At 39.2% G+C, this 22,514-nt stretch overlaps 1 protein-coding gene across 3 annotated transcripts in view; it reads left to right on the top strand.

Annotated features, from left to right (window-relative positions):
* The window catches only part of rgs12b (regulator of G protein signaling 12b), a 273,901-nt gene that overhangs the window by 213,144 nt on the left and 38,243 nt on the right, over window positions 1-22,514 (top strand). For all 3 annotated transcript variants that reach the window (XM_041185750.1, XM_041185752.1, XM_041185751.1), the window contains 5 exons: window positions 1,838-1,964; window positions 9,640-9,736; window positions 14,250-14,317; window positions 14,687-14,828; window positions 17,509-18,180. In XM_041185750.1, coding sequence (XP_041041684.1) covers window positions 1,838-1,964; window positions 9,640-9,736; window positions 14,250-14,317; window positions 14,687-14,828; window positions 17,509-18,180 — 1,106 coding nt within the window. The remainder of the gene's footprint in view (window positions 1-1,837; window positions 1,965-9,639; window positions 9,737-14,249; window positions 14,318-14,686; window positions 14,829-17,508; window positions 18,181-22,514) is intronic.

The following is a 22,514-nucleotide window of genomic DNA, read 5'->3' as shown; positions in this document are numbered from 1 at the left end:
CCCCTCAAAGTGCCGGTTGCCAAGTGCACGCCTTTTATGTGCTGTTGTGAAACACGTCGGTGTGCTTTCCCACAGACCGGACAGACAATCCAGCTGTGGGAGATGGGAGATGATTCTGGCAGGCTGCCCTGATAATGATATGCTGATGAGGTTCCCGATGTCCAATGTCGGGAAACGCAGCCAGCCATTGACAGGCTGAGCGGATGACTGTGAACTGGTTTCCCACTGTCATAAAACTGATCATGCCATATTGTCCGCTCACGCCACCGATCACGCCCAATGCCAGCGGGCATGGAAAATTCCACCTATTGTCTTTTATTTCCAAATCAGTTAAATCCTGAAGTTCGATAAACTGCTGCACTCCTGCCAAAAGGCTGTTGGTACTTGCAGCAACAGGAGGTGATATGTGTATGCTAGATCAATTGTTATTGTTAATTTAAAACTGAGTTTGATAGCTTTTTGTTAACCCAAAGCATTAAGGAATGTGGAACAAAGTTAGGCTGCACATCAGCCATGATCACATTGGATGACAGAACCGGTTCGAGGACCTAAATGGCTGACTGATGTTCCTATGTTCCAGTGCTATGTAAATGTAGGAAGTAGGAGCAGGAGTAGGCCATTTGGCCTGTCAAGCCTGCTCTGCCATTCAAATTATAAAAAAAAATTAAAAATTGAAATTAAAATTTAAATTGTACAAAAAATATTTTTTGTATATTAGGAAGATGACCAAGCACTATATCAAAGAGATACGTTTTAAGTTTTAGCCTGTTATCTGGAGAGCAAGAATGTGCATGGCTACAGGGAGAAGGCAGTGGAATGGCACTAGGTGAATTGCTGTTTTGGAGAACTGGTGCAGACATCATGGGCCGAGCGGGTTCCTTCTGCACTGTATCAATTTTATGATTCTGTGATTTCCAGCTTTTGCAGTATTTTGCTTTTGTAAGGAAAAGCAATGTTCAGTGCAGAGTAAAACTGTTCTGGTGCAACAATGCATACAGTCTTAAGCTCAGCAGGTGATTGCTACTTCGCATTTCCGGCTTATCACACCAATTGTCCTGTAGGCCCTCAAGAGATTATTTTGTCCTATACACCAGATCCCACTAAAAAATGGTCTGTCACTCAACAAGTTTATTTCACGTTTGACCCTTATGGCCAACCTTCCATCCTGCTCGACTTGAAACATTAACTCTGTTTCTCTCTCCACAGATGCTGTCTGATTTGCTGAGTTTTTTCAGCACTTTCTGTTTTTATTTCAGATTTCCAGCATCTGCAGTATTTTGCTTTTACATTCCATCCCGTGAACCAGGACTTAACTTGAGCCCAGGTTCCAAACCAAACATTTATTTTTAATCCAACCACCTATGGTGACTAGGCAGGATGGGCAAAGAAATCTAACAAATCAGATGTCCAACATGACGTATGGGATGCATGTTCTTGTTCACGAATTTTCACACAAGGAACTTGACATTTATACAAAAGCAAAATACTGTGGATGCGGGAAATCTGAAACAAAAACAAAAATACCTGGAAAAACTCAGCAGGTCTGACAGCATCTGTGGAGAGGAACACAGCTGACCTTTCGAGTCCGTATGTCCATATGAAATTTATACCTTTGTAACAATGCACTGGTGACGTGGAAGCAGGACAAAATTGCCTCTTTGATTGCACCATGAGCACTACTGAAACACATTTGAATGGGATCATGCAGTCAATAAGGTAAAGAAAAACTGAAGTTATAAATGTTTTGTTAAAACGTTTGGATTTTGAGAATGCACCATCTGTGATATTGAAAATAGGCAGTTAAAATATGACAACATACACTTTCTTCTATTTTCAGGCTGGATCTTGTTCCTATAAATAGATCAGTCGGTTTAAAGGCCAAACCCACCAAACCTGTGACAGAAGTGCTACGGCCAGTGGTGGCGAAATACGGCTTAAATCTCAGTGACTTGGTGGCTAGAATTGTGAGTATATGGAAATAAGAATAATTGCACCTTATTTGACCTCTCAGAAATGGGTCAAAGTGCTTGCTATGCAGGGAATTTCTTTAAAGTGCCCTGACTTTTATGTAGGCAGTCGGCAACTATTTTGTGAACAGCATGATTGCGCAGTCAGGATGCGTTGAGGAGGAATATTGGCCAGAACTTCTGAGAGAACTCCCTGCTCTTCTTTCAATAGTGTCATGAGATCTTTAATGTCAACCTGATCGATTGGAGCTGAAAATGCATCCTTACTTTAATATTTTAATGGAAAGGCAGCACTTCCAATTCCTTCAATAGTATACCAGAGTAAGAAATTGGATTACGAGTAGGACTCAGACCCATTACTTTATGATCGAAAGGCAAGAGTGGTGCAAACTGAACTAAACTGATTGGTTTTTAAAGAATTTTAGTAGGCTCATTTCTCTTTTGCAGATGTTAAAAGTACCGAATGGCTGCCTTCTCGTACAGAACAGAAGGAGGCCATTCAACCCATCGACTCCATGCCAGACCTCTGTAGAGCAATCCTCTTAGTTCCATTTCATGAGAGCATAAGAAATAAAAGCAGGAATAGGCCATTCAACCAATCAAGCCTGCTCTGCCATTCAATAAGACCGTAACTGATCAGATTGTGGCCTCAACTCCACTTACCTGCTTGCTATAACCCTTGATTCCTTTGCGGATAAAAAAATCTGTCTAACTCAACCATGAATATATTCAATGTCCCAACCTCCACTACTCTTTGGGGTACAGGATTCTAAAGATTAACAACCCTCTGAAAGAAGAAATTCCCCTCATTGTTGTCTTAAATGGGAGACCCCTTGTTCTGACACTATGCCTCCCTAGTTCTGGATCCCACTTTAGGGGGAAACATTCTGTCAGCAAAAACCCTGTCAAGCCCCTCAGAATATTATATGGTTCAATGTTCCCCCGCCCTATCCCCATAGCCATGCAAGTTTCTTCCCTCAGGTATCTATGCAATTTCCTTTTGCAATCATTGATCTTGCCTATTTCCACCATCCTCATAGACAGCGAATCCCAGATCATTACCACTCGGTGAATCAAAAAGTTCTTCCTCACATACCCCTGCAGCTCTTGCCCAAAACTTTAAATCTTTGTCCCCTAGCTCTTGTATCATCAGCCAATGGGAGTTTTTATTTGTCTACCTTATCTAAATCTGTCATAATCTTGTACACCTCTGTCAGATCTCCCCTCAATCTCCTTTGCTCCAAGTAGAGCAACCCCAGCTTCTCCAACCTAACCTTATAGCTAAATTCTCTCATATCTCGAACCATTCTGCTAAATCTCCTCTGCATCCTCTCGAGAACCTTCACCTCCTTCCAAAAGTGTGGTGACTAGAACTGAATGCAATCCTCTAGTTGTGGCCTAACCAAAGATAAAAGTTTCAGCATAACTTCCCCGGTAATGCATTCAGTACCTTTATTTATGAAGCGAAGATCCCATATACTTTGCTAACTACTCTCTCAACATGTTTGACATCTTTAAAGATCAGTGTACATGAACCCCCAGGTCCATCTCTCTCCACACATTCTTTAGAACTATGCCATTAAGTCTGGAAACTGGCAACAGCTTTTAAGTAGTTTTCTTTTGTTACTTATTGACCGAGTAACAAAGTAAATCATTTTGTCATTCTCTAGTTTTTAATCCTTAAAAAACATATTTTATGCTTCTTAAGTTAACTTCAGTTGCGTTATCAATGACTTTCCCTTCATTGTAAGAACAAGAATTCACTGATGATGCACAATGATCAGCAGCATATGCAATTCCTCTGATTGTGGCCCAGAATTTATTGCATTGCAAAAATAGTTCCAAACGCCCTTAGCTATACAAGTGATCTTTCAATAGCGAATTTTAACAAACATTTTGCTGTTCAGCTCATGTGAGTACGCAGCACTAACAATCTGGAATCCATGCATTGAGAAATGTTTGCTACCAATTCTAATTCTGAACATGTAAATGGCATCAAGAGTATTTATTCATATTTTATTCTGCTGTGTTTGATCTGTCAGTCGGGAATCTGCTCAGGGCTGGAGAGGAACTTGCAGTGGGAGGCAAGGACCCAGTCATTGTGGTCCATGTTGCTACCAATGACATAGGCAGGACAAAGAAGGAGGTTCTACATAGTCAGTATGAGGACCTAGGCACCAAGTTAAGAAGCAGAACCTCAAAGGTCATAATCTCTGGATTATTACCTGAACCACATGCATATTGGCATATACAAATCAGATTAGGGAGATGAATGTGTGGCTCAAAGACTGTTGTGAGAGAAGTGGATTCTGGTTCGTGGGGCACTGGCACCAGTACTGGGAAAAGTGGGATCTGTACCTTTGGGATGGTCTACTCGACCTGTGCTGGGACCAGTGTCCTTCTGAGCTAGGGAAGTAGGGAGGGTTTTAAACTAAATAGCGGGGGCAAGGGATCAAATTTGAAAAGATGTGGTAAATCAAAGAGCAGAGATAAGACAGAAGAAAAAGGTATTATTATGGGAAATGAAAAACAGACCGTGACAGGAAGGGATAGTACAAATCTAACAGTAAATCAACAGATGAAAATAGAGATTATAAAAAGGATAAAAGGACAAAACTAAAAGATCTGTATCTGAATGCATGTAGCATTTGAAATGAAACAGATGAAGTGAGAATGCACAGAGAAATAAATAATTATAATTTGATAACCATTATGGACACATAGCTGGAGGAGGACATGGATTGAGACCTAAATATTAAAGAGTACAGGATATTTCGGAAGGACCAGGAAGCAAGGAAGAGGTGGAGGAGTGGCTGTGCTCGTTAATGATGGTATTAGCACAATAGAGAGGGATGACCTAGGTTCAGAAAACCAAGATGCAGAAACAGTTTGGGTAGAGATGAGAAATGGTAAAGGCAAGAAGTCACTTGTGGGAGTTGTGTACAGGCCCCCTAACAGTAACCACATGGTAGGGTGGAGCATAAAGGAAGAAATAATTGGAGCTTGTCAGAAAGGCACAGCGATAATCATGAGAGATTTTAATTCACATATAGACTGAAATGCCAGATAGGCAAAGATAGCCTAGATGGAGAGTACATTGAATTTTTTCAGGATAGTTTCTTAGAACAGCATATTCTAGAGCCAACCAGAGAGCAGGCTATAGTAGACCTGGTATTGTGCAATGAGATGGGAGTAATTAATGATCTCATAGTGAAGACGACCCTAGGTAGCAGCGACCATAATATTTTACATTCAGTTTGAGGGAGAGAGGAGTGGGTCTGAGACCAAGTTTTTAAACTTAAATAAGGGCAATTATGAGGGCATGAAGGCTGAGCTGACTAAAGTGAATTGGGAAATTAGGTTATGGGATAAGCCAATAGAGATGCAGTGGCTCATACTTCAGGGGCTATTTCAGAATGCACATTCCAATGAGTTAAGAAGATGTCCAAGGGATGGACACACCATCCGTGGTTAACTAGAAAGGTTAAAGGTAGTATCAAACTTAAAGAAAAAACATATAATTGTGCAAAGATGGGTGGAAGGCCAGAAGATTGGACAGAATATAAGGAACAACAAAGAATGACTAAAAGACTAGTAAGGAGGGAAAAATTAGAGTATGAGAGAAAGCTAGCCAGAAATATAAAAACAGATAGTAAGAGTTTTTATAAATATTTTAAAAAGAGTTAACAAAGTGAGCATTGGTCCTGTAGAAAGTGAGTCTGCAGAATTGATAATAGAAAACAAAGAGATGGCAGATTAATTGAAAAGATATTTTGCGTCAGTTCTCACTATACAGGATACAGGAACATCCCAGAAGCAGCTATAAACCAGGAAATGGAAGTGGGGAAGGAAGTGAGGAAAATTACAGTCACCAGAGTAGTAGTACTGATTAAATATTTGGAGCTGTGGGATGAAAAGAGCCTGGTCCTGATGGATTTCATCCTAGAGTCTTGAAAGAAGTGGTTAGTGAGATAGTTGATGCATTGGTTTTAATTTTCCAAAACTCCCTAGATTTGGGGAAGGTCCCATTAGATTGGAAGATAGCAAATGTAACTTCATTATTCAAAAAGGGAGGGAGACAGAAAGTGGGAAACTACAGGCCAATTAGCTTAACATCTGTCCTAGGGAAAATGTTTGAAGCTATTATTAAAGAAGTTATAGCAGGGCACTCGGATGAGCTCAAGGTCATCTGGCAGAGTCAGCATGGTTTTGTTAAAGGGAACTCGTGTTTAACCAAGTTATTGGAGTTCTTTGAGGAAGTAACATGTGCTGTGGATAAAGGGGAACCGGTGGATGTAATGTACTTAGATTTCCAGAAGGCATTTGATTAAGTGCCACATCAAATATTATTGAGGAAAATAAAAGCTCATGATGTAGGGGGTAACATATTGGCATGGATAGAAGATTGGCTGGCTAAAAAGAAGCAGAGAGTCAGCATAAATGGGTCTTTTTCAGGTTGGCAAGATGTAACAAGTGGTGTGCCACAGGGATCAGCGCTGGGACCTCAACTGTTTACAATTTATACAAATGACTTGGATGAAGGGTTGGTTGGGATGATTGCCAAATTTGCTGATGACACAAAGATGGGTAGGAAAGTAAGTTGTGAAGAGGACATACAGAGGCTACAGAAAGATATAGATAGGCTAAGTGAGTGGGCAAAGACCTAGTGAAAGGAGTATAATGTGGGAAAATGTGAAATTGTCCATTTTGGCAAGAAGAATAAAAGAGGACCATATTATCTAAATGGTGGGAGATTGCAGAGGGATCTGGATGTCCTAGTGCATGAATCACAAAAAGCTAGTATGCAAGTACAGCAAGTAATTAGGAAAGCTAATAGAATGTTATCATTTATTGTGAGGGGAATTGATTACAAAAGTAGGGAGGCTATGCTTCGGTTGTACAGGGCACTAGTGCCACCACATTTAGAGTACTGTATACATATTGGTCACCTTATTTAAGGAAGGATGTAAATGCGTTGGAAGCAATTTAGAGAAGGTTTACCAGACTAATAGCTGGAATGGGTAGGTTATCTTATGAGGCTTGTATTCGCTGAGGTTTAGAAGAGTAAGAGGCGACTTGATTGAAATATATAAAATCCTGAGGAGTCTTGACAGGGTGGATGTGGAGACGACGTTTCCTCTTGTGGAAAAATCTAAGACTAGGGGTCACTGTTTAAAAATAAGGGGTCGCACAGTTAAAGCAGAGGTGAGGCAAAATTTTTTCACTGTGTGTCATGAGTCTTTGGAACTCTCTTCCTGAAAAGATGGTGGAAGCAGAGTCTTTGAATATTTTTAAGGCAGAAGTGGTTAGATTCTTGATAAGAAAGGGGATAATAGGTTATCGGTGGTAGGTGGGATGCAGATTTCAGGTTACTGTCAGACCAGCCATGATCTTATTAAATGGCGGAGCAGGCTCAACGGGCTGAATGGCCTACTCCTGCTCTAGGTTCATATGTATGTCCTATTTCATGAAGTTACCTCAAATCTGCTAGTCGTGTTCTTTATCATTTTTGCTTCTAAAGCTCTGCAAATATTACTACCAGGTGTAACATGGGTAGCATATTAAGGCTTCTAAATTGTAATAGCTTTCACATGTTGGTGAGCAAATTCATTTCAAAGATCGTGTTCCGCAGGGAAAAGATATTAAAAACCAGATGTAAGATATGTAGGAAGTAGTTATTAATAATTCATTTCTCAGATATCACAGCCTTTAAATTTAGAGCAGCTGCAGCTGCATGGTGTCCAGTGGTCATCTTAACTCTTTAAATAGATCGATGTTCTAAATTAGCAACCAGCGATCAGTGAATGGGTACAATCATTAAATGGCTATCAGAAATTCAATTCCATTTAACAAGAAACACTCCAGTCAACTAACACATGCAAAGGTCAATTATTTTTGCTTTAGCTTAGCTTAGTAAAGCTTAGTAAAAAGACAACGCCATTTAAGGGAAAACAATTTGGAGAAGTAAGTCACGATGCTGCCTGGGCACCATCGTCCTACTGGTTTGGTTTAAGTGGTAGCGCTGCTTAAAACTATGTTAATCCAGAAATTTGAACATTGCCATTGATTTATAGATGGATGAAGTTATGAAAATTAGTTTACAGCAAGGTTCGTAGCACAGCGGATACCTGGAAGTAATGGTCAGCGTCACTGGTGCCATAATAGCCTAGACATTCTGTGCTATTGTAATGGCATATATTAACAATGTCCTTTTGCCGGGGTGGTGGTGGTGGTGGTGGTGGTTGTTGGGAGTCCAACATTGACCAGAAACTCAGCTGGACCAGCCAAATATGCCACGATTATGAGAGCAGGTCAGAGGCTTGCCTCCTGATTCCCTAAATCTCACCACAAACAAGGCACAAGGAATGTGATGGAGTACTCTCCATTATCTTGGATAGGTGCAACTGTATGGGTATCTATGGATGGGCAGTTAACCCAGGCCTTGCCAGGAATGCCCATATCCCGAGAATTAATATATTAAAGTAAGCAAATTTCAAGCAAATGAGGCAGTCCTTGCCCACACACTAAAAGACCTGCTTAACGTCCTGGCTTAACCCAAAAAATAGCAAGGTATAGTCCAAACACAAGTGCCAGGAATGATCATCTACAGCAAGACGTAACCTAAAAGCTTCCTTACTACATTGAATGGCATTGCCATTACTGAGTGCCCTACTATCAATGTCTGGGTGGGTGAGAGGTGGGTGCGATCACCATTGACCAGAAACTCAATTGGACCAGCCATATATGCCATGGCTATGAGAGTAGGTCAGACGCTGCCTATTCTGTAGCTTGCCTCCTGACTCCCAAGCAGGGCGCAAGTCAGGAATGTGATGGAGTACCCTCCACCTGCGTGGATAGGTGTAGCTGTAGCAACACTTAAGAAACTCAGCATCATCCAGTCAAAGCAGTCCACTTGATTGGCATTTCACTAGCCTAAACATCCACTCTCTGGAGCACTGTGGCCCCAGTATACTTGATCTGTACTGCCGGAACTTAACAAAGCCTCTTCGGCAGCATCTCTCAAACAAGCTACCTCCAACACCCAGAGTAGCAGGTAACTGGGAACACCATCACCTTGAAGTCATATCATCCAAACTTGGATTAATATCATCATTCCTTCATCATTACTAGCAAAATAATCCTGGAACTCCTTGGCTGTGTGCATTGTCTTTCTCATACATATAGCAACAGTTCAAGAAGGTGGCCACCAGCTACCTACTCAACCTAAGACATAGAATCAGCTAAACAAAATAAATTGATAGCCATTTACTGGTTCATTCCTCAGGGCAACCCCTTGACCTATCAGAGTCAAGCTGCCTGTTTTAACTGCCAAGCATTGTTTGAAATTTAACTGTCAGTCACCATTAACTGGTGCATTCTCCATGGCAGGAGGAGAGGTGGCATTGTAGTAGTGTCACTGGACTAGTATTCCAGAGACCCAGGATAATTCTCTGGGGACCGGGGTTCAAATCCTGCCATGGCAGGTGGTGAAATTTGAATCCAATAAAAACCGAGGGTGAGCATTTGAGCCTACAGGATAAGGAGACAAAGATAGACCAAGTTTTTTTCTCTTCCATAACTCATTTTCTGTATCCCTGTGTAACTTTCTTCCCTTCCCTTTTGTTTATAGTTTACACTGAGAAGCATATTTTGTGTTCTTCATATTTCATAGAATGGGGAATCAGAAGCTTTAGATCTTGGAGTTCCCATCTCTAATCTCGATGGACAGCGTGTTGTTCTGGATGTTGCAGAGTATGTTAAGGAAAAAGGTAAGCATGATATATGCGATGTACATTTTTCCCCTCAATTATTTATTTTTCTCTTCTATAGCATGTAATTATGTGCAAAACAGTTTAGCAATTAATGATTTTACTAAGTAATTTTGATTATTTAACCAACCAGTTATTTTATCAGTTCTGATTGTTTGAATCCAGCTTGGCAAGAAGCTAGTGATTAGAATGCAAATTGGATCACAAATACAATCGTGTAAAAAGACCATACAGTTGTTATAGATAACCAAAAGTATATTTGTGTGCTTTGCTTCATTACAATGCGTGCATTACAGTACAACACATTTATTTTTTTAAATGACTTAAATTGTTTTTTAAAACATTCAATTCTTTTACAAAAAGACTTTCAAAAACATGCCAATTTGTTTTTGCATTGTTAAAACTTAGGTAATATGATAAACATCACAAAGCTTGAGCATTAGCACTTATTGAGGCAGTTTTAGCTGAATAAAAATACTTGTCACATTGATTGGCAAAGAGATCTTAACACATTGCTTTAAATTAATAAGTGCAGACTTTTGCAATGCATGTAACATCACAACTATCATTGGAAAAGATAGGAAATAAATTTATACATGAAAATTTCATTTTGTTAAATGATTATTGCTTCATCTGTTATTCATTTAACTGGGTTTGCTGAATGTGTGTACATGTAGTATATAAACTTCTTGCATCTATCTTTCATTCTGTTTGGAATATTTCTGGTATCCCTTTAGGTACCATACATATGTATATGCAAAATATTTTTGTCTCCCACCTGAGGGGTTTAAATTTCATATTCATAAAAGAACAACAAATTGCAATAAAACAGATAAAGAATATACCAATGAAAAGCAGAAATGAAAACTATCAATTAGAGACTTAAAAGATCTTTTGGAACCAATTAACTGTGAGCAAAAGCTAGTGTCAAAGGAAGGCAAAAGGGAATGAATAAAGTCATGCAGTATTTTTATTTTAAGATTCTTGGTCCAGCATTTGTTTCTTCATCTAGCTCACTACACACAAATAAAAAGATACAATTTATAACCCATAGAGTATGTAAAACCATATTTCAGCCCAACTTCCTGAAAATGCATTCAGTAAATTTTGCTCTCTGAAGCCTGAACTTTGTCAGCCGCCTGAGGTTTGATTTAAGCTTTGAAGTTGCTGTTGTGACACCTGCATCAGCTCACCTCATTCACAACTGTTGTGATCATTCTGTGACCAATGTCATGGGAATTTCGATTCTCTTTTTTAAAAAAGTGACCTCCTTCACTTAATTAACCTGTTGCTTCCCTGCAGAGCTCCTCAGTCTGTTATGCTGTTGTCTGGACGTCGCACTCCTCAGTGCTGCTGACTATAGCAACACTTCCCTCACTACTTTTTTAGTTCACTATGATAGCCCTCTTTCTATCTTGACTTGATGCAGTACACCATCCCCTTCATTCAGTCCCTCTTTGCTGCTGCCCTGCACTCCTGCCTGGAATCATTAAAGCTTCCTCTTCCCCCTGCTGACCCCCGCCTCCGCCGCCGCAATCCTGTACTCAGAGCTCCACACTGTTGTTTCATGGTGGCAACCGTTCTATCATTCCTACACTGCTTTCTTCTGCAGCACACTACCTAGCATCATCATCAGCCCAAGTGCTGCTGCCCCTTGGCACCCAATCCCTCAATCCTGCTTGGAAGCTACCCAATGACACTCCATCCCTTATGCTCATTCTGCTCTCTTAACTACACATCAGATTCTTGTTCATCGTATATGAAAATCTGGCAATTCATTGATCTTCAGTTCCATATTTCTTTGGCCTCACTATAAAAACCTACCTGTTAAACTGATGGGACAGAATACTAATTGATAACTTGGGTAAAGAACCAATACGGTAGGTATTTATTTCTGAAACTGTGGTATGTCAGGGAGGAAAAACTTGCATCTACCTGAAGCAGGTTTTTAAAAAATACTTATTAGAAACATAGAAAAATAGAAGAAGGAGTAGGTCATTCGGCCCTTCAAGCCTGTTCTGCCATTCATTATGATCATGGATGATCCTCAATCACAACGTATTACTCCCGCTCTCTCCCCATACCCCACGATGCCTTTAGATTGTAGAAATCTATCTATTTCTTTCTTAAATATATTCAGTGACTTGCCTTCCACAGCCTTCTTTGGTAGACAATTCCACAGGTTCATCACCCTCTGAGTGAAGACGTTTCTCTTCATTTCTTCCCCAAATGGCCTACCACTTATCCTGAGATTGCGACCCCTTGGTCTAGAGCCCCCAGCCAGAGGAAATATCATCACTGTATCCAGTCTGCCCAGCACTGTCAGAATTTTATATGTTTCAATGAGATCCCCTCTCATGCTTCTAAACTCCAGTGAATACAGGCCTAGTCAGTCCAATCTCCCCCCATATAACAATCCTGCCATCCCAGGAATCAGTCTGATGAACCTTCGCTGCACTCCCTCTTTAACAAGCATATCCTTTCTTAGGTAAGGAGACCAAAACTGCACACACTGCTCTAGGTGTGGTCTCACCAAGGCCCTGTACAGCTGCAGTAAGACATCCTTGCTCCTGTACTCAAGTTCCCTCGCAATGAAGGCCAGCATGCCATTTGCCTTCTTAACTGCTTGCTGCACCTACATGCTTGCTTTCAGTGACTGGTATCCAAGGATACCCTGGTCCCTTTGTACATCAACATTTCCCAATCTATCACCATTTAAATAATATTCTGTTATTCTGTTTTTTCTACCAAAGTGGATAACTTCACACTTATCTACGTTATATGGCATCTGCCATGTATTTGCCCATTCACTCAACTTGTCTAGATCACCTTGAAGCCTCTTAACATCCTCCTCACCACTCACATTCCCACCTAGTTTTGTGTTGTCAGCAAACTTGGAAATATTACATTTGGTCCCCTCATCCAAATCATTGATATATGTTATGAATAGCTGGGGCCCAAGCACTGATCCCTGTGGTTCCTGCCATTCCATAAAAGATTCATTTATTCCTCACCTGTTTCCCGTCAGCTAATCAATTCTCCATCCATGCCAAGATATTACCCCTAATCTAATGTGCTTTAATTTTGCACACTAACCTCTTATGTGGCTCTTTATCTAAAGCTTTCTGAAGATCCAAATATGCCACATCCACTGGTTCTCCCTTATCTATTCTGCTAATTTCGTCCTCAAAGAACTCCAGTAGGTTTGTCAAACATGATTTCCCATGTTGACTTTGTCTAATCCCGTTGGTATTTTCTAAGTGTCCTGTTATCACATCCTTTATAATAGACTCTAACATTTTTCCTACCACTGGTGTTAGGGTAACCAGTCTGTAATTCCCTGTTTTCCCTTCCCTCCTTTTTTATATTGTGGGGTTACATTTGCCATCCTCCAATCTGCCGGGACTGTTCCAGAATCTATAAAATTTTGGAAGATGACAACCAACACATCCACTATTTCCATGGCCACCTCCTTTAGGACCCTGGGATGTAGATTATCAGGCCCTATACTATTTTTCATAATATTATTATAGGCTTATGGGTTTGAGTGTAGATGGTTCTTGTCTGTGCGACTGATTTAATTGAATTAGAGTCAGATAGACTGCAGGGTTGAAATGATCAGAAGAGTTAGGTATAAAGCACACTTTTGAAATGGAGATGAACAAGTAGGGATGATGGTTTCACAGATAAGATGTGAATGAAATTTGCATTTTTAGTTAAATTAAGGGGTTGTTTGATTTTTATAAGAATGGTAGGATGTTTACAAATAACAAGATAACTGGGGCAAGGTTATTATGTGTATTTTTTCCCAAAGGGAAAGAGGCCATATTGACACCATGAAATATTTTTATATTATGGGAAAATTAAATTTCTGAAGACATGTAGAGTGGAATTTTACACATTAAAGAGAGAGAACCATGTATAAAGAAGGATGGAAGCTTATGCCGGGGTGGCAATGTAAAATCTTGAAAAGTACACCTGGTGTAAAACAGCCTCTAGCCTCTCTTGTATGAGTCCGCTGTGTCCAATATCTAAAGCCTTTGAAAATTCACAGTCAAGTGGGTGCTGTGGTAACCTTGCTGAATTGTCTATTTAAATTTAAAATCTATTTTGGACTGTTGCCTTAAAGGGGGGTGTCAGGTGTGGGAGTCAGGTTAATTAGGAGTTTTGGGATTTGTTATATCAAGTAACTGTAATATTATGAATGTGTCTGAAATTTTTTCTTTTGTTAATATTTTAATTTAATTTTTAAAATCTCTAAGTTGTTAGTGGACTCATTACTTCTGAATTCAATCCAAAAATCTTCTTGTAATAAATACAAACTGCAAAACCGTTGTGATAGCGTAGCCAAGTTTCCCTTGTGGATTTGGTCTGCGAGCACACATCACCTGTCACATCGCAATAAATTTTAATAGTCATCCGAATTATCAAAGTAAAACCAACAGCTGAGTATCACTGAATCTTTCTTCTCGTCATTTAATCATGCATGTAGCATTACACTATTTACTTACAGACAGAGAGAAGTTTGCAGGAGGAAAAATGGGCTCTTCTAATGTTGGCGCACATCAACATGGTGTAAAGGTAAACTTTTACCTTTTTATATGCTATAAAAATATTATTCTGCCATTGACATTTGCAGAAAAATAATTAGAAAAAAGGTAGCAAAATACAGGAAAATAGTTGCACTGGCAGCTACTATGTCCTTTGATTAAATCAACATATTCTGCTGATGTCTTAGTGTGCAATATATAATATCTTTCATTTATACTCATCAATTTTATTATTACAATTACTGGTCCAGTAAATAATTTGCCCTGTTCTTCAGCTATATTTCATTTTGGCTGCCTCCTGCTGGTTAATGCCTCAAATTATGTTAATATATTCTGATGATGTTTTTAGATGCAACATAACCTATCTCTAATTTATACTCACCAATTTTATCAACACCAGGAGGATGGAAGACCTGTGGAAAAACCTTTTACAGTGAGAGGAAATGGAAAATCTTCTAAAGATGCACGGCCTTCGAAAAAAGATATAATTCAAACTACAAACAAAAAGAGACAGCCAAAGCTAAATATGGATGAAGTAGAAGGTAAATTACTTAGTGGACTAATAATCCAGAGAACATTAGCCTAACAGCTTCTTACCAAACATGTCTTGAAGCATGTTATGGTACTTTTGAAGCTTTGAGAGAGTTTTAAAAATTAGGAATGAAGCGAGGGGGTAAAACAATTCAGAGAAGCGAATAACCAAGATTCTGAAGAAAGTTTTAGTGGTTGCACCTGCAGAATCAGCATAATTGTGATGTGTACTGTTGTCAAGTATAGTAAAGATGTGTTGGTTAAGCTTAATTTCAGCTGCGATATTAGGTCTAACATTCACTGGAGGAGAAGAGCAGTTCTGCGCACAAAAAAAGCTTAAGTTTTGGTGTTGAAGCATAAATACAGCCAGTTAAGATTCAATTTAATCAAACCTCTGAAAGACAGAGAACATTTGAGTTTGTTCTAATGCACATTCCTAGTGGCATGAAGAACTACCTCAAAAGTAAATTACGAAGGAAGCTAATGCATTTTTAAAAACATATATTGCCTTTCATTTTGTTTAGAATTTAAATTATGAAGTCTCCATGCCATTCTAGTGATCCATCAGTCCTATTTGGAAAAATTGGCCCTCTCACACAGAACAAGTTCCACTGAACCCAGCATACTTTAATGTGTAATAAATTTCTTCTGTGATGTTCCTAATTCATCATCTTAAATTGCTCCCACTTATGGTTGACATGTAATCACAATTGTTTTATCTTGGTATTCTAAAACTTAGGCTATTTCTCCAGCAAATATTTCAAGTTTGGAAGGACATATGTTACGTCCATAATTTGAGCACTTTGCTAAAATTCAAGTGATGGCATTGTATTTGCTGGCCATATAACAGAGCCAAAAACCTGCTTCAGGTGTCTTGTCAATGCCATTCATCATTAAACAAGTGGCTCACTGTAACTTGCACACAAAAGTTCTTTTTGCTTTCCTGTAGAAAAACACATGATGTCTTGAGATTGGAGTCTTTCTTCATGAGAAAGTCGTAGTTTGTGAAGTTGCATCCTATCATTTTTTTGCTACTTTGAACAATCTTTCCAACATCAGTGACTACACTTCAAAAGTACCTCATTGGCTGTAAAGTAGTTTGGCATGTCCTGTGGTCAGGAAAGGTGCTATATAAATGTAAATCCTTTTTTTCCCCCCTTTTTTGATCCAAGAAAATCCAGGATTTTCCCTATGACGGGCGGGCAGGCTGGGTATGAGTGGGTGGGCGTGGAGCCGATCACCGCCAGCAAACGGCTCCGTGCCGCCATTTTACATGGGCGGGCCAATTAAGGCTCAGCGCTACCTGTGCGGGTGGAGGGAGGAGGGAGAGTCGGAGCCAGAGATGCGCGCGAAAGAGCGCAGCAATTCCCCTGAGGCATAGAGCTGCCTCAGGGAGATTGAATGGATATTAAAATAATTAAAGAAATGATTTAAAAATTTATTTAAACATGTCCCCTCATGTGACTGTGTGACATGAGAGGGGACATGTTTTTCTATTTATGAAAATTTATTTACTTATTTAATAAAAGCTTCAGGAAGCCTCATCCCACTCATGGTCGAGGTTTCCTGAAAAACACAAAGGCACTTGAGCTTTTCATCTGCCCACCAACCTTAAGGTTCGATGGGCAGCGTTCACAAGTGGTTCAATTAATTTCTAATGGACCGTTTACATTTCGGCGGGCACATAGTTGACTCCGGCGTGCACTCACCGAACAAAATATCGTGGTGACGTCGGGGCGCACGCCCGGCGTCATCATGCATCATTTTACGCATTGGCGTGTTGGGCCTGCCCCTGCACGCTGAGGGAGAAATCCTGCCCCTGATGTAGAATAAGCCATCTTTCTTCACTCATCCTCCTTTCTTTCTCTCTCTCATTCTCTCTTTCTCTTTTTCTTTCTCTCTTCCTTTCTCTCTTTCTTTCTCTCCATATAGTATGTATCTATTATGTAGCTTTACAATTATAAAAGGTGACTTACTGAAGGGTTCTCCTGCTTATCTACTACAAACTATTTTCCTAGGACTATCAAACAAGCAGGAGAACTTTTTTTCTTGAATTCCACCAGTGCCAAACTTTGGATCTGGTTCAGGGCTGGGATCTGCCGGTTTGAGGTGGATGGAGGTCCTTGCTCAGGTGGATGGTAACTTGGATGGAGAAGGATGAGGACACTGTATTTTCTGTTATGTTCAATCTTGAGGCTTTACTTGATTAACAAAACTTCTCTCAAAGATACAGTTCTTTTCCTTGTCTCTTCTGGGGAACTGTTCTCCCTTCCACTGAACTGTATACCTTTAAGTAAAATAATATTTGGCTCTGTGGCTGAAAGGTAACCTCAGAGGCTTTTCTAAGTTGAACATTGAAGATAAATGAATAAAGCACCATATTGATATGCATGTAAGCTATCCCTGAATGTGTTACACCTCAAGCTCGACCCTCTGCCCATGAAAAATAACATATAGGGCAGAATTTTACGGCCCCGTTTCAGCGGGGATGGGGCTGTAAAATGCGGCTGGCTGTTATAAATGCCATTGACGACAGCAGGAACGTAAAACCCTACTGTCGTAAAATTCTGCCCATAGACTTTAATTCAAATGTAAACTGTTATATTTTTAAGAAGTACAGCCTCTTAAAGAATTAATACAGTAAATGGCTACCTTATTAAATTTTCATTTTTCTACTTTATATTATGGCAGAATTTTTTGACCTTCTATCCAAAGCTCAGAGTAATAGAGTGAATGATCAACGTGGGCTTCTGAAGAAAGAAGATCTTGTACTTCCAGATTTTCTACGCCTCAAGCCACCCATATTTGAACCTGACTCTTCCACACCTTCAGCAAGTAAAGGAAATGGTAGAAAGCAAGAGGGAAAAAGCCAAACTGCACACAGGAATGTAATGTCAGCACAGCACTCTGATAAATTAGAGTATACGGACTCCAGCACAGCTATCTCATCTGCACTGAATTTCAACGAAAACTCCAACAACATGAAAGCCAAGCCAACAACTCAACACGCTAGCTGTCAACAACCTGTATTAGTGCCACCCGATTATGTAAGGCCAGATACTAAGCAGATAAATGATGCACCTTTCTATGTGCCAGTATCTCCTATTCCACATGTCAATGAACAAAGGTGGGAAAAGCGGTCTGGAGACTGGCAGTTGGAAACTGTACCACCTTATGAGGACGAAAATGCATTTGATCTGACTCTGGTGGCAGAAGGTGATATCAATAGCCCAAACAGTACATTATTACCACCCCCACCAACACCACCATCCACTGTCAGTAAACTGGAGATAGCTAACTATACTCCACCAACTCCCTACACAGATGGTCAGGAGAACTCTTCACACTGCAGATCCACTTCAGGTATTTAAATGTGGCATATCTGTTTGTAGAGAAAAGAAAATTTTAAAAGTATGTCATTTGTTTTGAGATTGATCATGTTTAAAAGGAAGCTGGAAAAGACTATCCGAAAACTTGATGCATGATGCACTAGTTTCAATTGACACCTTTTCTAAGCATCTAACTGTTGATAGTTCTAACGTTGTGGAGTATATGTGGGAAAAGTCTGGATTGGGGTACAACAAAAGAATCAAGTTTTATTTAGCATATCTCAAGCAGGACTTATTTTTATGTAATCTGTTCTACACTGTCTGAAGATATATTTTATTTGCCCCCCTCCCCCCCCCCACCAAGGTAGTTGCTGTAAAATATTCATATGATTTCCACGTAAATTAAACTTTAATCCACTGTTGGTTACAAAATTGTCACAAGGGACCATACACATTTTGCAAAAGCTTTGAATGACATTTCCGAATCAGTTTCATACCAGGCAAATCGTAACAGAATGATATAATCGATTGTTCCTTCCCATCTCGTTATAAGCAACAGTAGCTCGTTGAACTTGATACCCTGTGTAGCTTACTGAAATACTTGCTTCTATAAATTTAAGATTATGCACATGTACAGTGCTACCCACTTAAATTGACATCATGAGGACCATTCTAATTTTGTTGACATAAACCGGCATAATACACAAATAAAATCAACACAGAATTTCTGAATGCTACATTTCTGTTTACATTATTGTTTATATTAAGTTATTTTATCTTTTAAAAAGCCATATGACTCTATGACATGACAAGTGTTCTTTGTGGATCATAACTTGTGTAGCTTATCTAAATACTTAGCTGCTTCCATCACTGATGATGACTGATTGAAAAATAAATGGCTCCAGCTCTGCACACATGCTAAATTATTCCTTGCAAATCACGTGACAAATTTGACTTTGTTGGACTCTTCATCAATTTTGGCTTCCTCAGCTTCTTGGCAGTCATTTTGGCCTCTCTTTACTGAAGTAATGACATGATCTTTTGCAAGTGTTGCAGTATCAACCCCTAGGTGTGGTTACTGAGAAAAAGTAACTAAACTGTAGGCAAGCAACTGTTAAGCATGAGAGAGCATTTTAAAAGCTGAGTAAAACTGCTGTTATGCACATAGAAGCTGATGCATAAGCTCTGCACATCTTTGAGGCATAAAGCACAACAATGTTGTAATCTTTTAGTTGAGTGGATGCAACTTGTAAAAATATCAAGTATCACACAGGCTTTGGCATTGGCCTTGCACTCAACTATGTTTAACATTTTTAAAGCACTGTGGATATTTTTGCTTTCTCATTATGAGGAGCTGAAGCTTATCTATTCCTGTGACATTGTGATGATGAGAATTAAAACGTGGTCTTTGGTGCTTATCCCCAAGTACAGTCCCTTAGTATAGTAGGGTTTGTCTCATTGGCATTATAAAGGTGATCAGTCCTTCATAATTTCATGGAGACGGATCCTCCGCTCGTCAAAGCGATATCAGACCATTCTGCACATTTACCGTCACTGCAAATTTTCTTATAGACAACATCATGATGGATCTTGAAACGACTAAACCACCCATTTCTGGCATCGCAATTTTCCACGTCCAGCTGATCAGGAAAAACCTGGGCCTTTTCAATAACATACCACGATGAATTGTGATGCTGGGTTTTTCACTAAACCACCTGGCTAAAGCACCATCGTATTTTGCAGTTTTGTTTTCTTTATCTGCCAGTGTGCGTGATCCTGCTTTGTGTTTGTCAGATTTCCACCAGCTATGTAGGCTGTTATGCTTCACAGACTTCTGTGGCAAATTTCTTTTCTAGACAGATTTCTTTTCTGGAGTTTCCATTCTGAATTGCTTTGATTGCTGGAGTGTTATCTTCAAGCATTCTCAAGTTAATTTTATGTTTAATTCCAGTCTTGGTATCTATCTTAAGCAAACTGTGATGAGCACTCACAACATGGCTAATTTATAGGCCTAATAAAAATGTATCACACTCACTAATGTCACAAGTGAAGATCAGGGCCTGTTGACATGGATGATACATTTTATGAAATTAAGCCTGCCAGAATTTGTTGAGGTTGACATCAAAATCCTGGAACTCCGTTCCTAAATATCTCTACCACTTGGACTGCAGCGGCTCAAGAAAGCAGCTTACCACCACCTCCTTAAGACCAATTAAGGATGGGTAATAAATGCTGGCTTTGTCAGTGACACCCATATCTTATTAATGAATAGGGAAAAAATGTATGTGGCAAGTATTTGATATCAGTGTGCAGAGAAGGAACAAGAACGCCTGGAATATTTATGTTGATATAGATGCGACATTGACATAAAGGCATTCAAGATAAGTGAGAAGGACTGTAACTACAGAGATTAGTTGAGTCCATTATACACAAAAGATGACTACCACAATAGCAGTTGCAAAAACTACAAGTATTGGACTTCTAGTGCTGAAACACTACTTGCCTTACTTTGCTGCTCATGAATCTGAAAGTTACATGCACAAACAAATATTTATTAACATTTTAAGAAATACCAGTGTTGGTTGTCATATTTTGGAAGAGGGAAAAAAATCATTTATAAGCTGAATGTCACAACTTAACCATGAAGATGTCCCTCATGAGATGTGACCTCAGGTTGAGAAGTATTTATGTTCTGTGAACAGTAACTGGGTAATCCCCTGATAGTTCCAAAGATTTTTGCTGCTTATACTTAAATCAAATAAATCTCAAAAACTGAGTGATTTCAAAATTTTGTTGATAATGTCTTGTACATTTCTCTATATGTTGCTTTTCCAGTTCTGTAAGCTAATATTAGGTGACATTTAATTGTCACAAATCACTCTCGAGAATTGAAAATCTTTCTCTTAATCTTTGACTTTTCTGTGCTTCATAGAGATGTTTTCACTTATGTATTATTGTCTTTCAATTTTTATTCTGAATTCTCCAAAGAGATGATATCCATTTTTCTCAACCTAGATTATTCAACATTGTTAAATATGATTTTAATTTTAATGGATTTTTCCTATTATGCTTGTATAAATTACTTACTGTTCTTTCCCATTTTTTCACTATGTTGTAGTTCTGGGAGCTGAATGATACTGAATACAAAGACATTTTGTTTGTAAAATTGTAGATGATAGATTAATATAAATCATTGCTTTCTAAGTATTCTTCTGAGACAAGATCTTTCAAATGACACCTCACCAGATTGATTGGGATACATAAAATTAGTTGTCTGTATTGAGAGTTTTAAGCCTTCTGCTGGTAAATATTCCAACTATTCCATTGCTTTGTCCATGATGTAAGATGGGAGGAGGCTTATGTGGACCATAAGCACTGGCGTGTACCTAATGGGCTAAGTGGCCTCTTTCTGTGTTGTAAAATATTATGTAATTCAATGCGTAATTCCTGAAAGGAGTCGAAATCAAATTGAAGGCTGCGCTGTTTGAAAGATTACTGACTGGGTTTTACTCCATCTTTGTTCTTATTTATGATTACATTAAATTTTGATCATTTTAAAAAGCCAGGCTGCGTTTTAAAGAAAAAAGTCATCCACTTTTTTCCCCCCTAAAGTTAAGTTAGGGCAGCAGAAGGGATACTAGATTTTTCTAAGGGAAATTGTAAAGTTTTCCTTAAATTGAATGTGGTTATCCTGTTGAGACTTGAAATATCATTCTGTACTGTAAAATATTTTACTATTGTTGCAATTGTATTTCAAGTGTATAATATTGCAGTGTTGGATTTTCAAAGTTGGTAAACTTGTTCTTAGGATAATGATGGTTGATCGAAAAATTAAAAGATGAGGTGTCACTGTACGTTTGTGATAATCATGGCGATGTGAAGGCCTTATTCATTCTTACCATGTGTGTTCAGCTTCCAGTCACACCAACAAGCTTGCAGAGTCAGAAAGTTTAGATGAAGAAGTTACCTCCATTCCATTTGATTCACACTTGTAGAGTTCCGACCCTATTATCCTTCCATTCCCATGCCTAGCTGATCCTTTAACAAGTTGCCTTTCCAGACCTAACTCTCAAAGGCAGTAAGAGTCAGATTAGGAACATAGGAACAGGAGTAGACCACTTAGGCCCTTGCACCCACCATTTAATGAGATCATGGCTTCTTAAAAATTAGTTCATAGGATGTAAACATCGTTGGCAAGGCCAGCATTTATTGCCCATCCCTAGTTGCTCTGGAATAGGTGGTAGTGAGCCACCTTCTTGGACTACTACTGCCCATGAGGTGTAGGCACACCCACAGGAAGGGAGTTCCTGGATTCTGGCCCAGTGATAGTGGAAATGTACTTTAAAGTTAAGATGTGCCTGACTTGGA

This window comes from Carcharodon carcharias, chromosome 4, assembly GCF_017639515.1.
Source record: "Carcharodon carcharias isolate sCarCar2 chromosome 4, sCarCar2.pri, whole genome shotgun sequence".
Taxonomy (NCBI): domain Eukaryota; kingdom Metazoa; phylum Chordata; class Chondrichthyes; order Lamniformes; family Lamnidae; genus Carcharodon; species Carcharodon carcharias.
The sequence above is the reverse complement of the archived record's forward strand: the minus strand, read 5'-3'. Positions and strand labels throughout refer to the sequence as shown.